This window comes from Temnothorax americanus, unplaced genomic scaffold (assembly GCF_048541705.1).
Source record: "Temnothorax americanus isolate GAGA-0224 unplaced genomic scaffold, ASM4854170v1 Scaffold14, whole genome shotgun sequence".
Classification (NCBI taxonomy): domain Eukaryota; kingdom Metazoa; phylum Arthropoda; class Insecta; order Hymenoptera; family Formicidae; genus Temnothorax; species Temnothorax americanus.
In genome coordinates, this window is record NW_027509275.1 from 497,184 (window position 1) to 514,271 (window position 17,088).

At 47.4% G+C, this 17,088-nt stretch overlaps 1 protein-coding gene and 1 long non-coding RNA gene across 3 annotated transcripts in view; one reads left to right on the forward strand and one right to left on the reverse strand.

The window, feature by feature from the left end:
- Positions 1–5,152, reverse strand: part of Mirr (iroquois-class homeodomain protein mirror) — a 31,598-nt gene extending 26,446 nt beyond the window's left edge. The window contains exon 1 of the mRNA XM_077400965.1: positions 1,441–5,152. Within this exon, the coding sequence (XP_077257091.1) occupies positions 1,441–1,479 (39 nt within the window). The 5' untranslated portion in view covers positions 1,480–5,152. The remainder of the gene's footprint in view (positions 1–1,440) is intronic.
- Positions 1–17,088, forward strand: part of LOC143894610 (uncharacterized) — a 279,902-nt gene that overhangs the window by 184,894 nt on the left and 77,920 nt on the right. The gene's annotated exons all lie outside the window — the stretch shown is intronic.

The following is a 17,088-nucleotide window of genomic DNA, read 5'->3' on the forward strand; positions in this document are numbered from 1 at the left end:
ATATGTGCGCGCAAGGCTACACACGAGAACTAATACATACACGTTATATGAACGTTCAATCATTAACTATATCTTACTTTCAAATACCAACGAATTAACGCTTCGAGAGATTACATCAAGAAAAAAAAAACGCAAATCAAACATTGTTAACATACAAAGATGGGAAAAATGCTGAATTAATATCGAATCTATACATATAAACTCAGTGCGCTATAAATCGATACTATACCTATACTATAGACTGATCTAAAAGTTGGTTTATTTTTTCATTTATTGTCGCAAGGGATATGCATAAAAAAAACTTTTGCATTTAATATCAGTATAATACACGTGTCGTCAGCAATTGTAATTTAGATGACAGACGGGTTTATTATAAGCTAAACATAAATAATATCGCGGTCATGTCGGTCGGTAATTTGTGCAAAAAAAAAGAGTGTCAAGAGTATTTTTCGGGTTTAATATTTCTGCTTGTAGTCGTTTCAACGTAAAACGGAGCAAAAATAGCCAATAGATATCGGACTCCGGTAAAAATGTTTCACGGAAATTCGCGCTATGCGTCATTCCTTATTATTGATTATGTGACTATGGATACGTATTTGTTTTACACAAGTCGGAAAAAGGGATGAGATACGATGTTGTTAACAAGCGCGGCGATCGGATCGTTTAAACATGCGGCTCTTTGCTGATTCGATTACTTCGTTTTACAATTGGCACGATAAGCCGTAAACGATACAAACACGGCGATAAATAATTCCGACTGTGATCGGAAGATCAGTTTGCCGTGTTTCACTAAAACGTTAAATGTAAGGAGAATCAGAACGACAGTAACGACACGTATACGATATTCGAGACGTCCATTTCGCGGACTCACTTATTTATCAACAAGGTTACTTTTTTTTTCAATTCGCTTATCTCACGGATAATTATCGATTTTTTTTGCACGACACGGCCGTTAAGTGATTTCTTTTTACAATGGTGCCTGATAAACCGAAATGAGCTAGCTCGAAGTGCAAACGGGAATCATTGATATTAGGGACGTGATCTCTCGGATAACTACTGCGACTTATCAATCTACTTATGTCTTTGATCATTGACTACGCTGCATCAAACTTATCACTCGTGCTAATTAACTCGGCTCTTTTTCCGGCACGTATGATTCGAAAGCTCGCAGCTTTTAAATCCCAACGTGCACATTCACCGCGCCTTTCAAATTTTATTATCAACAAATTCCACACACGCGCACACGCACTAACGTCAAAGTTACGTCAAAGCGAATACCGAAGCCTCGACCGAAAAGTTACGAATAATTCCAAGCATACGGAGCTGTCGCCGCGCGCGATTTTTACTCGCAAGCGGACGTGTGCGCGCGTGGCTCCAAGAGGCCCGAGATACGGGCATCGAGAGCTCTCACGGGGAGTACGCAGGATCGAGAGCGCTCACCTGTAGATTTGGCGATCCTCGGAAGGAGAACTGTGACATGATGTGTCGGCCGCTCAGGGCCGTGATGGTCGGACACCGCTACGCGATCATCGTTCCAGAGGTCCGCGGCACTCTCGCAGTGCGCCTTCGCTCTCGACGCAGTCACTCCGCGGATCCGTCACACTCTTTCGCTCTTTCCTTCTCCTTTTCCTTTTTTTCACCAACGCGAAGGCTCACGCGGTAGGCGCGAGGACCCTCTCTGTCGCGTGTCCAGCCACCCCGGCGAGGGGGGTGCTACTCGCGTCGACGGCACTCCCGTGCGCCCGGTCGTAGCGACTGGTCGCCCGGCTGCGCTCGAACCGGTCGAAATCGGTGGCGGTCCGCTGCCGGCATATGCACTCGCACTGTCACACGCGGAAACAAGCAGAGGCGCGAAAGCGACCGAAAAGTGGTCCCCCGGAGCGGTTCTGCTGTCGCAACTACCGCGTATCGTAGTCGTCGTGCACTCGCGAAGCAGGTTGCGAAAGAAAGTGCCGCGGACGACGATCGGCGCACTCCGATCTCACTCCGAAGAGGGAACAGCGCGACCAAGAGTCCTCCCGAGAAAGGAGCGCGAGCTCTGCTCCGGCACACCGGAGTGTCGCGAGTCGCGGTAACCAGTGTCGCGCGAAAATAAAAAAAAAGATCGAAGGGCACAGAGAGCGCGCGGCGCGATGCGTGGCACTTGTCGCGGTAACGCGCGATGCGGTTAGTCGCGGACGGCTATTCACTCCGTTGATCCGATCGACGCGCCAGCTATGATCGGTCGCGACTATCCTCCGAATCGTCGTTTCTTTTCGACGGAATCCAGTCCTCCGCTCGGCGGATAGGAAGGCGGAGGTACATGGATCGCGGGCGCGAGCGAGACGGCCACGGTGAGGGAGAGCGAGAAGGGTAGACGGGATAGAGGGAGGAGGGAGCGAGAGCGAGCGAGCGTCAGAGGGACGGGACGGCGAGCTAAGCGAGGGGGGAGGAGGGGCCGAGAGGGAGAGAGAGAGAGAAAGAGTGTGGTAGAGTGGTAGGTTGAGCGAGGGTGTCGGAGGGACACCGCTGAAAAAGGAGAGGAATGACAGGGAGGAGGACAGACTGAAAGCGTGAGAGAGAGAGGGAGAGAGAGATGAGTGAGTGAGGGAGAACGGTGAGGACGATGTGAATCGCGCACACCGGCCGTCTCTTTTTATCCTTCGCGGTCCTTCCACGCAGCCGGTCGCCTGGCGGCCTGCGCAATCACGCGCCTCGAACTCGCGAAAGAGATGCTGCGTTCCGTCTTCTTATTCCTTCTCCTCCTCTCGCTCGTGCCGATCGCGGCTGCTCCGGTCGTGGCGCTACCGATCGCGCGCACCGAAAGCGCCAAGTACGAACTGACGGAGGCGCGTGTTTCCGCCGCGTGCACGTCCGCTCGCTGCCGACGCAACAGCGACAACGACCAGACACCGTATGTTGTTCTTGCTCCGTATTTCTGTCCCCCTCCTGTTTCCTTGTCTCTCTTTCTCTTTCTCTCTCTCTCTCTCTCTCTCTCTCTCTCACTTTGTTCCCGTAAAGGTTTCTCCTTTTTCCGTACGATGACTAATGCGAGAATTCAACTGTACGTTTATTTATTATCTTAGGGTTCACTTTCACGCGATTGTCAATGGGAGACGAGTTCGTTTCACGTTCACCGAGCGCGATAAGCACTGTGGCCGATCCGCCGTCGGTGGCCCCTATCGCGTCACCCGATTCCGCGCAAGTTCGTTCCTCGCTCGCGGAGGAACAAGCGTGGTTCGCGGTCTGTAAGTTGCCGTTGTACGTTGTACCCCACGTTCCGCGAGATGACGGTTGATCGCGGAGTCGTAGGAGGAGGCGATGGGTACAGTGCCGGTGGCGCTGGCGGTAACGATAGTATCACGCTAGTGGTGGTGGCCCGATGACGAGAGAAACGCTCGAAACTCGCCGCCGAGTCTAGTGGTGGTGATGGTGATGGTAGTGGTGTGGTGGTGGTGGCAGTGGCAGAGTCGTCGCCGTGGTTCTTTTCCTTCCACGGAAAGGGGGACGATTTTTGCGAGATGGTTTGCCCTCGGCGAGGCGGGTGGGAGGGTCCAGATCGGTACGGCGCGCGGTGTGGTGGGGGTACGGGCACCACCTCTGCCGCGCCGATGCCACGCTCTCTCGCCCGCGGCCCGGTGTCTCTCGTACCCGCGCGCGAATTCGTTCCGCGGGTAGCTCTCGTATTAGCACGCCGGGTGTCGTGCGTGGCTCTTTTCTCTTCCCGCACAGGTCGTCGGCATCCTACTTCGTCGATCGGGCACGGAGCCGGCGGTTAGCGTCGGCAAACGCGACAATAAAATATGGTGAGTCGCCCGTGGGGCTCGGCTAGTTCCCTACGCTTTCCCTCCCTTTCGCCGCTCGCCCGAGTCGGGGATCCTCGTTTCTCCCGTCCTTTTCCCTCCTTTCCTCTTTCCGTTTTTTGTCTCTCGCTCTTTCGCGGGACGCCCGATAGCTCGCTCTCGCTTCTTCGTTCCTCCTGATGCCCCACCGTAGGCGCTTTCTTCCCTCTTCGTTCTCGGCTTTCGTTCCCATGGAGGGGATGGGTTTGAATGAGACGGAGGGGGACGCGACCGGCCGAGATGCTGCCACGCTCCCGTATGGTGGGGCGAGAAGAGTGTGAGCGGTCGGTAGCGCTCGGAGGGGGATGAACGGGAAGGTTGGCGGACGACAGGGTTGGGTTAGGGGGTGGGAGGGAGGCACGGAGGTAGAAACTACACGACAATTTTAGTTCGATAGATCCCAAAGTTTAGCCTCGGCGGCGCTGCTTTACTTGCCGCTGACTTCTTCCCGGTAGTTTGTTCGTTGCCCTCTCTCCCGTTGCTGTCGGCTGCTTCTTCCCCTCCTCCTCCTCGGACACGACCGCACACTCCGACTCGTGTCTCCCACCATCGAGGCCCCACCGTCTTCTTTCTTTCTCTTTCTTTCCTTCTCTCCCTTCCCTCCGCGCGAAGACAAGATCGCCGACTACTTCGTACCCCTTCCTGCGCCCGGAGTTAGCTCTAATGCCGCGCTACCTGCCACTCCTCCTTATTCTAGCACTACGCGACACTTGACTACACAAACTTCCGTCTCTCTCGTTCCGTCCTCGTGTACCTACATCCTATCCCTTTCTCTCGCTTCTCGCCTCCTCTCTGTTTCTTCCTGTCCTTCGCGCCTCGCACCTCTCTCACTTCCACCTACGTCTCGTTCATGATGCAGCTCCCACCTGCAGCATCGTCCGTCTCCCTCGCGCGTTTACATCGCGGTATGCACGATCGTCACTCCGCCGAGTGTATTACACATTACACGGACGGCGTTTACGCAGAGTACTATGCTCGTTCCGACAGTTTAATGCGACGATGTCGCATAAACGTCCCACCGTGCAATCCGGCCGTCAATCATTTCGTTAGATTGTTACACCGAGATTTTTTGCAATTTCGCTTCACTATTTCTCCGCAGAATTCGGATTAATCAAACTAGCGAACGGATGAATAGTCTTTTCTTTTTTAATGCTCCGTTATCTCGACTTACTTAGATCATCCAATCGAGGCAACGCGTAAACATGCACAAACACCTATCCGAGCGATATCCGAGCGGACACCCAATGAGATAATTGTGAGCATCGTGAGAATGCTTCGCGCAGTTTTTTCAAGGCAACTTGCCTCCTCGCGTACTCGTTCGCCCTCCCGATGTCACCGCCGACGAAAGGGGCGGATAGGAGCAGCCGAAGGTAGTGGGTCGCGGGCGCTAAAATATACCCTGTCGTCCACGCTGGTGGGGGGTCCCTCGCGTGCGGGGAGGGAAAAAAGGACTCGCCGATATTTTTCGGCCACTGATCGACGACGCGCGCACACGCGCGTACCTGCCTGCCGGCGGCGATATTTTTGCAGAGCGCGCACACATACACACGAGAGAGCGCGCTCCACGTGTGTTCGTGCCGGTGGTGGACGCAGGGGAGAGAAATGCGGAAAAAGAGAAAGAGAGGGAGAAATAAAGAAAGAAAGAGAGGGAAAGAGAGGGAGAGAGAGAAGTGCGGGATAAATCGTCCCCTTCCATACTTCTTTCGCCTCCCCCTTTAACGTGCCACGGTGGGTGCGGAACTCGGCTTTTTTCCCCTCCGTGGGCGCGGACTAACCTCGCCCCGCCTTCATCTCCTTCGTTTACGGCCCCCTCCAACCCTTCGCGGATGGTGTAGCGCGGCGACGAGAGTGACTACCGCTGAAACTCGTGACGCCGCGCGATGCCTCTCTCTCGCCGTCACCCCGCGACCGACGTGCACGGCACGCCGAGCTACCGCTTCGCGCTCTTGCCCGCCGCCGCGGCCGTCGGAGCGACGGAGGAGCTTCATCGAGGGAGCGAGACCGCCGACGATCGTGACGGAAGCGGGATGAAGAAGAGAACTGGCCAGCGGAAGGAGGAGGGGTACACACCGAGATGTGAAACATTAGTGTACCGTTTGTTAACACCGCGGTCTACACACAATCGCGCGCAACTCTCTCTCCCTCTCCTCGCCCACCACGTCCGGCCCCATCGTCCCCTCGTCGCCCTTCGCTTTCTTTAAGAGGGCGTTGCTGGTGGTACGTGCTGGCAAGAAGCGCGTGTGAGCGCCTTCCTTCTTCGTGAGTTCATCGCGGAATGCTGGCACGTAGGAAGTATCTTTCTCTCTCTTTTTCTTCAACTCGCGCTCTTTCCTCCTCTCGCTGTTTTCCTCTCCTCTCTCTCATTCCTCCTTTCGCGCTTTAACTCCATCTTACCACCATCTTACTCCCCGTCCGTTCGTCCTTAGGGTGCCAACTTTTCGCGAAAGCCGAATTTGTCGTGCACAGAGAACGTCGACGTAGCCGCTTTAAACCGCAACTCCGAGAACTAAGCTGCTGACCGATATCGCGCATCGATATTGGATTTCCTGTGCGTGCGTGTGTTTGAGAGTAGTCACTTTGGTTTCGAACTCTTGGAACGATTTGTGGTGACGATAGAGAACTACAGAGGGTGATCTTTTTTATCGCGATGTCGTCATCAGGGTATTGACAGTAAATCGAGATAACGATATAGACACCGCGAGAACTGCTCCTGACCACAATGAAGATCGTGCTGGATTGACATAGCAACTCCAGCATGTGCATTGTGCTAACTGCTACATCTCGGACTTCTTTTGTGACGGACAATTATCAAATTATTGACGGAGTGACTCGCGTTCGCAAAATCTGCATTCACGATTTTTTCTAACGCATCTTGTCGACGTACGTGTATCAAGAAATTCGTCGGTGCCAATCGTTTCGATAGATATATAAATGCGTTCTACCTTCATCCAATGAGAAAGTGTACCGAACATTAGTTATATTTTGTGATCTTGTTGGGCTTTTTTCGTCTGATCGTATATATTTAAGCTTAGGTACAACCTTTAAGTGTCTTACGTTCTTGTAGTGCGTCATAATTTCATGATGCGATGCTATCGGCAGTTATGTAGCTTAATTCGAAGGTTGTTTATCACGACGCGCATTGCTCGTATCGTATAGAATTTTATGCGGATACGAATATTCTTTTACCGTAATCTGTGATTCGTGTGTCTTACGTTATATGAATGTTAAAACCTTCAATAAGATTTTAACATTATAAGATTCGTAAAGGAAATTCAGTAACAATTAGTTATTTAGGATTTCTCACATATTACGAAATAAATTCTTCGTTTTTTAAATTATAAATATGCGTTCAACAGGGACACATTTGTACAATTGTCAGGTTACACATATATAAGACTCTTAAACAACAGCGGCGAGCATTCGTGAATGCATAACCAGCATGCACGGAAGCGATGTAGACGTTAAGTGGTGCGTTTGACAATTTGACAGAGTATAGACATACGGAATGTTAGATGCGATGTGGATCAGCGATGCTTATCAGCGATGCACGCAAATGTGTAAAACACACCGCGGACACGTTGTACGTGATGACACGATACACACGTGTAAAGTAGACGTGTCCACTCGCACGTGAATTGATCCGCCAAGATCTATATGGAGGCTGTCGGTGTCTTGACGATAACCCGCAATTATAGATCGCGCGCGATAAGTAAAGTGCACGTAATACCGCAAAAGCGAAAGGGACTCGTCGTTCGACATCGCCCAGGCAAACTGCGGCCTCATCACGTCGCATGTTCACCGACAACTCGGCAATTATTCGCACGGAACACATATCATGTGTATATTAATGCTTAGTCGACGTCGCGAAAGCGATTCTTCCCGCGAGGAGAACGGAACAGGTGCCTCGCCTCGTATACAATTTTAGTACACGCAATGAATTCCATGTTTGTCGCATCGATTCCCTTTATCCTGTCCTTTAATCCTACGACGACGGTAACTAAGGGCTGCGAAATTTAAAATAAAGAAAAACTAATTATACCGGCAATTCAATCCAGTTACTATACGTTCCGCAAATCCGCAATCAATCATCTAGGCAGATGCAAATATTCTTCTGTCTATGCGCATGTCTTTTCCTAAGATAAATCCTTTCATGTTTGTACATGCACTTTCTTACCTAAATACTGAATAGATAACTTTAATAAAGTGCCTTTCGCGTTATCATATAATTTACTGCTTTGTACCAAATTTCTCAAACGGACGATCATCCGGAGGCAGATCACAAGGTTCGATCAAACGGATTGTGACTCCTATAGGGACCGTTCGATATTTTCTTACATAGACGTCTTTCCACGGCTCGAGAGCAGACGGGACGACAGTCTGGAGTGCTCGGCGACCACTCTCATGGGCAAGGTCGTCGTCGTCGAAGCTGTTGGGCAGGTGGCAGCACGACTCGACAAAGGACGGTTATAGACCCTCCTCGTTGGCACCGTGGCGGGCGTAAGAAAAGTGGGGAGTGTTACTAGGGGATCCGGTAGAAGGGGGTGTCCCTTCCGCCGTGGCTATTCAACGACCACCCTTCCGTCCCGTCCGTACTGGCGAGCGAGGAGGGGCGAAAGGGGAGGGCGACACATTTTCAAAGGTGTGTGCAGCAACGGTTGTCATCGTGTTGAATTACCCGCACTTCGACGGATACTGCGAGCGAGACGATTCTAATGCTCGAATCCCCGGTGCAACGAGGAAAGAATCATGGACGGGTTCGTTCCGTTCTCGGCAGAGTGCGCGAGCGTTATATTTTTGCGTTAATTCTTTCTGATAAAAAAAAAAAAGAATAAAAATTCTCACGCCAGTCAGAAATTGTATTCCAAAACGTGTGACGCTTCTCGTTGAAGTGAATTCGATCATGCGATTGAGAATCTTCGAATCTTCGCCATGTCGTTTCTGTTAACAAGCTGAGGGTTACGTCGTGGAATATAGCAAACACGTTGTATATTCTATAATACCGGTTCGGTTGCTTGTTTTTCAAAAAGCAGGCGACAGACGAATGGTCTTAATGGTAATTTCACTAAAAGAATTGCGTCAATTTATATTCGCGTTTGTCATTTTGTAGAAATATATTTATATAAATAATAATACGATCATGTGCGATACGGCGCGAAGGTCCGCTCAACTCGAGCAGAGATTAATAGTTGCCTTTCATGACACGGGACTGTTTCGTTGTAATGAAACGGTGGTTAACACAAGGTTTTCCCGACCGACAATGACTCTCCGGATAAACTTTTATTAAGACCGCTCGTCTAGTGTAATAGCACACTGAGAGCAGACCCAGCACGCGCTCCACCTCATAAATCAAGAGCGGTGCTGATGGTGTTGAGACACGGGAGAAGCCGTGGAAGCAAGACGAGGAGTACTACTTACAGAGTAAAGTGGATAGGAGAGGCCAGTATAAACTTAAGTGATTAATCTCGCGGAATTGATAACGCTTCCCTCGCTCACGTCCCCGTACTCTCGCGCGCCCCCATAAATTACATTATAAGGAGCCCCGCGGTATAATTAATACGCCACTCACGCGTAAGCCATCGCGACAGGGTGAATCGCCGATACTTCCGAGCCATTGTGTAATACATATACAAGCGTGCGTTACGAACAATGCGCGGGGTCCGCCTTAAGATTCGGTTCCATGTACCCTAATCAGTCGCCCACTTGGGTCAGATATGTCTAAAAGCCTGTCCAATTTATTAATTCTAATACATCATTCTGCGAAACAATACTTGAGCATAATATAATGTGATACAAGTATTAATCTGGGATTTTTTTTGCATTAATGGTCACCCGATGGGATAATTTTTACATCCCAATTAAAAATCATTGTTATTAATTTTACATTAATTATTACATATTTTTAAAAATTTTATAATTTATTATTAGTATTTCAGGACAATATGTACATTGATTTGCTCAACATTTTCTGAAAAAAGTAAGGAGAAAATATTTAAAAAACGAAAGAAGCACATTAAAATTACTGTGACGTGAGTTTTATTTTTTCGATATTGGGTGTAAAAATTATCTTAGGCGCCCGTTCCTGGGTTTATATAATATATTAGAAGATATTATATTGTATAAGAGCATTATTGTACTTACATGAGTAATAATGATAGTATTATTATCGATATTTATTTCACGTGCATGTGTGTGTAACCTTCGATAAGATCAATCCACCCAGAACGAACGACAGGCATTATAAGCGTCCGAAGTATCATCGGCCGTTATCACCAGCGAACGGAGTGCTCGTCCATGTTTCGAAGTAGATCAAACATCGAGTAGACAGATACGCGATATCTTCAAAGGATTTTGGCCGACACTTTGTCGACGTATCCGCGATAATCGTGAAATCTGGCACGGGCAAACATGTCGGAGTAACATCCCAAAATACTGGGAATCACTAATTATTGTACATTACTTAATATATCAGAGCTCATGCGCGGGACGAAAAGGTGCGATCGATCGATTATAAGTACTAATACAGAACAGTGATAAAAAATTTACAAGAGCGATTTAAATTACCTTAGTTTTTACATGAATATCAACCTGCAAATTTTCTCCAATTTCTTTAAACAATTTTGATCTAGAGCGATTTGCATCTATACATCCTGAGAGTCGAAAAGGCTGCAAAGTGAGAGGATAGCAACCGAGAAGTTTTCGACATTAATGGTCGATGTTTCAAGATATCCATGGCCGGCGCCATCATGGCCGATCTTCGAGAAGGGTTCTGGATGCACCTTGTCGCGCGGCAACATGAAAGATTTGCCGCGGTAGACGTGGATAGTTAGATCCACCTATGTGTCCGTATTCCAGCCCATGTATGTTTCGCCGTTACGTGTGCGTATGTGTGTGTGTGTGTGTGTGTGTTCGTGAGAGGCCCATAAAAAGCGCACATAGTTAGAGCCCCGTGATGAATACGTGACGCGTCCTCGTAACTGTGTGAGGACCCTAAAGAGAACTGCGTTTAGATGAGAGCGGCGGTTCTCCTACAAAAAGAAGGGAAGAAGCGTTGCCGCCATTCATTAATTAAACGAAGCGCGAGATTTTCAACCCTCTCCCGGCGATCCCTTCGTTGCCCACAGCTTGTCTTTGTGCAAGCCGGCCAATCCTGCGGACGATCTGAAGGAGCCGCTCGAACGATCGTCCGTTAGAAAGTCGATCAACCGATTCGTGAAACCGTCAAAGTGTCGACTCTCGTCTTCCAATCGAGAAACGAATAGAGAGACAAAAAAGGCGCGGGACGGAAAAAGATTCGATTTCACGAAAACCTGTGTTTCTGACTTATTAAGATATTTAATCGGAACTTTGTACGATATTATTTTTTTTACGCACAGATATCCCTGTATATGTTCTAATATTTTTAATAATTTTTAAAAACAAGTATTACAATAGACGAAACTTTAATGCAATAATTGACGTAATTAGTTTCTTTAAAATGAGATATTTAGAACGCGGAATACGTGCGCGACAGGATCGAAATAACAATTCATCATTCGTCACGGACAGGTACGATTTTCTTTTAAATTTGTTCGATCCACGCAACTGATGGATTGTGATTGAAAGACCGATCAACGAATTTACGGACATGTCAATCACAATCGTGTGATCGTTTTATGCATATTATCGAGCGAAGCCAGTCATGGGTTAATGATTGTCGTCTCGTCATCAATTGTTGCAATGTTTTGCATATAACCGATTTGCTTGGTGCGAAAATATCACTTGTTAATCTCATCGCTCGAGCATTACATTTACGACAAGTTTAAGGATTTTTTATATCGTTCTGTACTACGCCGTTGAGACACTCTCGTACGAAAATGCGCCTCACGTCTTCGTGCGTTGTTGTAGGACGATTGTATAATCGGGCGAGTCGACTACCGCAGGCGGTTAAGGGGAGTGATAAGCCTCCTTCAACATGGGTTATGTATACACTAATTATTGGACATAAACTCTTATCTATAGGAACATGTATGCTATCATGTATACGGGAATAACATTACTTGCGTGTAAGTGCGTTTTGTTCACTGTGTTCATGGAATTCACACTGACAGAATCGCAATTTTCCCCGCAATTATTATCGTTAAACGGAAAGGCATTGTTCTTAATTCGGCAAATGTCGCGTGAACTTCTATTGCGGCAAAACGATACACGTGTCCCAACTTTTTACATTCCTAAATATGTTAACGCGCGCTAATGGACTTTACGGTGTACGAAGTTCTTTCTTTCGCCTTTTTACCTCCTCCGTAAAGCAGCATACAATTATTCTCGAATATAATTGTTATTTTAACAACTTTTTTAACAAGTTTTAAACAAACTCTGGTTAGCAACATGAAGCATTGCGTATCTCATTTTTCTCTCTCTCTCTCTCTCTCTCTCTCTCTCTCTCTCTTGCGTATTATATATTTTATTTGATAACATAAAGAATACAAAATGTATCGTAACTTGATTTGTTTCTTCTTTTATCATATTGCTCGACAAGGACAAAAGAAATTACTCGTCTCTTGAGCGAACGAAGAATTAAAGCGCGATTTACATAGTATGCAAAGTATACATCACGGAAGGTGATGAATACGCGGTGAAACTACTTCCACAACATGACGGCGATATCTCCGCGATCTTACCAAATATCCGAAGCAATTAAACGCGTTCATTGTGCGGTTTATCGATGCATCAGGTGGCGTACAGGTTCTGACAGGCGGGTGCCCCTATCGTTCCCGCTATTAAACGGTAATTACGGATAATTGCGCGAGTTTGCATCCGTCTGATATAACAAAGTAACTATCGTTTCCTGTTGCGAACCGGAGTCGCGGGCGAGTTAGAAGCGGCGAAAGACTTATTTTATATTCATACTCGACGATGTTGAAAGGCCGATTCTATCGGTCGCGATCTTGAGAAAGGTTTTATAACAAAGTTCGATGCGCGATATATCTCGGTAATCTCCTGCGCTTTAAATGGATATACATATTTATGAAGGCGGATTTCAAATCCTCCACCATGCGGCAATACTGTTTTCCTGCTATAGTTTCTAATATGCTCATCGTTAATTAAATGGGCACGATATTACAAGTTCACCCTGTAATTACGGAACGCCGCTCATTTTTCTAGTAGATTCCAACACCTATAATAGTACAGTGCACATATTCTAACTTTGACGCGTTAAATCTCGCGCAGCGAATTCCGGAGTGCATAAAGATATTTTTCTTTGGGCGTACTAATACGAAAGAAAAGACTCGGTTGTAAATTTTTCCTCGTTCTCTTTGCGTTAAAAAATTTCTACTGTTGGATTTCTCGTAGCAAAATGCATTTGAATAAATCAGCGATTATATAAGCGTGTCGGAATTTGCACGATCACGCTCGCAGGAAAGTCATGGTACGGCAAAAGCATCTAGAAAACGAGAGTAAGTGTTCCAGTATCCAGTGGTGAACCATTTGGTACCCCCATGATCGCGCTACCCCATGATAGCTTCACCACTCCCAGCCGTCGGCGGAGGCATGGTTTCTCTCAGGTGAGTTTTTCTCATCTGGTGCAGCGAAGGGTCCGTTCGTCCAACCAAGTCGCGGCGGTGGCCGGGCCCGTAGGCCAATCCCCGCTGATGATCAGTGGTCCAGAGCCACAGCCTTCTCCGTATCTCGCTCTCTTTCTCTCTTCCTCTCTCGTCTATTCTCGTCCCGATTCCCCCTTTTGTCTTCCCCTCTCTCTCTCTTTATCTTCTTGGACGATGTTCTCCATGTCTTTCTCTCTCATGCACCCTCGCGCGTACCTCATTAGTGCCTTCTACCATCCTTACTCGCCGAGACGTCGTATCCTGGTCCTTATATCAACGACGCATAGGAAAAGGGAGAGACGCTCTCTCCCTCCCTCTTCTTCCTCGTCCTCGTCCTCATCCTCATCTACCTCCTCCTCCTTCTCCATCGCCCTGTGCGCCGAAGTAACGCCCCTTTCTGATACCTGGTCATGTTTCATTATTTTCCCCCGGAATCATTAAGGCAGTCGAGTCATTTCCCTCCTAAGAGGCGCGGACTGGACTCCCATCGGCCCACCTCCGTGTCGCGGAGGAGATTAAACGCACACCACCATAGCGCACGCACGCATTAACATCCTCCATCCTTATTCCGCGCGTCTCTCGTTTGTTTATTCCATCCTCATCGTCGACCTTTTTTCGATCCACTGATTTCCCCCACCAGATTCTCGCGATACGTTCCTCTCTTTTCTTCGCTCTTCCTCTCTCTCCCTCTCTCTCTTTTTCTCTCTTTCTCTCTCTCCCCTCCCCTCTCATATTCTCTTTCACTTCGTCTATCTCTCTCTGACCTAGTGTCACCTCCTCTCTGCCGTTCTCTCTCGCGCTCTTCTTCCGTCCTCTCAACCCCTTCGCCAATCCGCGATTCTTTCTCTCTTCCGTCCATCGCGCAACCTCCTTCCTCTCTCGGTCGCTCTTTTTTAATTCCACACGGATGCAGTGCGGTGCTGCCATCTGCTACTTACGGGAACTATGCGTTTTTATACGATGCAACACTTGCACCGAGTGGTGATCGCGACTTTATGACCGCTGCGATTGCAACTAGGAATTCCGGGAATATGAATGCCGGCGGTATATGAGCGCGCCGCGGTATGAGCGTCGGTTACATCGAATTTGCGCGTATCGAGATACGATTTCACTTCACCAACAATCGTACGTTTAAAGTAACGATCGTGGAATTGATGTTATACATTTAACGTTAGTAACAAACAAATGAAAGAATTCGAAAAAGATTCGCCCAATCTCTCGTTATAGCGATGCACAGCGATTTGCGAGTTGAGCGACAATTTTTTATGTGAATCGAGCGAACGTAATTGCAATAAATTACTACGGACGCGGGAACACGGTTTAAATAGCTTGTTTTAAGACTGCATATTCCGCTTATAATATCTGCGCAATACATCATGCTGCGCTATAAAAAATGTTGAGGCGGACAGATTCGCTTTATAAATTTCCCTCCTATTTCTCACGATTTCGTCAAGTTTAATTAGCAACTTGTACTGCAGAGCGACGAGGTGCGATTTTGAAAGCACTCAGGCGAAATAGTTTCGCACTAGATGCCGAGACAATCCGTGCTCGCTTACATGGATATAAAAATATATCATAGAATTCAATCATAAATCAAGAGCTCGGCGTGGGTTGCCATTTCACTGATAATAAATGTCAAAGCGGCCATTATGCTTTTAGCGATAAATGCCACCTTTCCCGACGCCTTATCAGCAATAAATTACTATGAGTACACAGTTGAGATTACCGCAACTGAGATCCGACGATATCGCCACGTTAATGAGCAATGACTCTCGCCGCGCCCGACACACGCGTTTACTTTCCATATACATTGTATCGCGCGGATAACGCGGGGGAAAAAGAGAAAAGGAGCGCGATCACACGCGCATTAAATGAGATTAAATGATCGCGCCAAATTAACATCAGAATTTCGCGATTCTCGTTGATAGCGAGCATGTCGCAAACATGCGCGACGTACTACGAAATGCGACAAAAAGCAATACTTCTAGCTTGTTACTCATTTGTCATCGGCGACGGAGATATTAATCAGGCTTTTTAATTCGCGATTATGATACAGGCGGGACATCACTCTTATCACCGTGCTTTATAAGAGAGGGAAAGGAAAGAAGAGAGACCGACGCTCTCGGAAATTAATTTAGGAATTTATTAGTATGGACGTGTATTTACCTCAGATATTCTGCCTCAGATTGCGCACACGAGCGCTACTATGTTGGTCGACAAATCGTAACGTACGTTACGTGCAGAAAACTACTATGCTGCCACAAATAATTATAGCGGACGGAGGAGCCGCCGAAAGGTGCAAAGTGTCATTAGGTCATTACCGCTTAATGCTACGATGGGATCTCAACATTGTAGCGGGCCTAAAGCGCGGTCATTTGCGATTGCGATTAAGGGGCGTTCGTGTCAAGAGTGCTTGGGACACGAAATCGTCAAATTTTTTTCATCACGTGTGTCCATTTTTTTTGCCATAAGGTCGATCGACGCGTTTGAATGCGACCATCTGCGTTCTTCAAGAATTACAGCTTCGCGTACGTGTTTTTTTTCGCGTCGAGTTGAAAAAGAAAGAAATGTCCTACGAACAGATCGTAATATATTACGCACGCATTTAGATAAATCTCGTGCGCGCAACTTGGCAGGACATCGCAAGTTGAGCTTCGCTAACCAACCTCGGCGCGTAAGCGTCGTAACTCAGTACTTATCTTGCTTTATACGAGTACGGCGAACAGAACGAAAAGGATCAGCGGTACGGCTCGTGTGGCATCGACCGCGCATTATTATAACGGAATCATTCGCGTCGATCGCGTTCGCTATCCGCGTCCACGCGATTGCAAATCAGATATAGATCCCGACGGATTTCAAGTACCTGCCTTCCCACTGTCTCCGGCAACGAAGTCTCGTAGATCACCATCGGCAAAGATCACTTGGACTTTCTGCACCGCAATAATTATTTCCATGTAGGTAGATAGGCGCGGGTAACTCGAGCGTTAACGCTCAAGCAACGCGACGCGAGTATTAGCGAAGATTGCGAAGAGTGCGTCGAAACGTGGAGATAGATCAAGAGACTCGATTGACTCTCCACGTAAAGATCTGATTAATAGTTTGCTTCGGATTACAATTATTTTCATGATTTTCCATATATATAATTAGTTTCATAAATTACAATTTTATTAATTTTAATACATTATTATCAAATATACTTTGATAAACTACTGCAATTACAATAATTTTAGTTGCTTTCCGAAGAGTGGATATTAATTATTCACGTTCTACAATTAATGCACTGTAAATGGTAGAATTTATATTGTGAATGATTTGCAAATGCGATTACGATAAACAAGCGAGAAGCTCTGGTTTATAGATGTTCCACGAATTTTTCTACCACTGAAAAACATTGCGTTAGCCGAGAAGAAGTTGGAGAACGCTAAAATTGTAGACTAGTTTTTTTTTTCACGTATGGAGATTCGACCGAACTCGAACGCCAACTCCACGGCTCACACCCCCGATCCACCCCGCTCGCGAGCGCAACACTCCGATTTCTTCTTACCAACTGCCTCGCGCTCCGTTTCCGTGCTCGCGAGTGACGTTATGTTTCCGTCGAAGTAGAGTTTCCGGCTCGTATATCCGCGCAGCGGCAGCCGGCACTAGCTAGCAGCCTCGCCTCTTTTCCCCCGAGCAAAGTTCAGGCA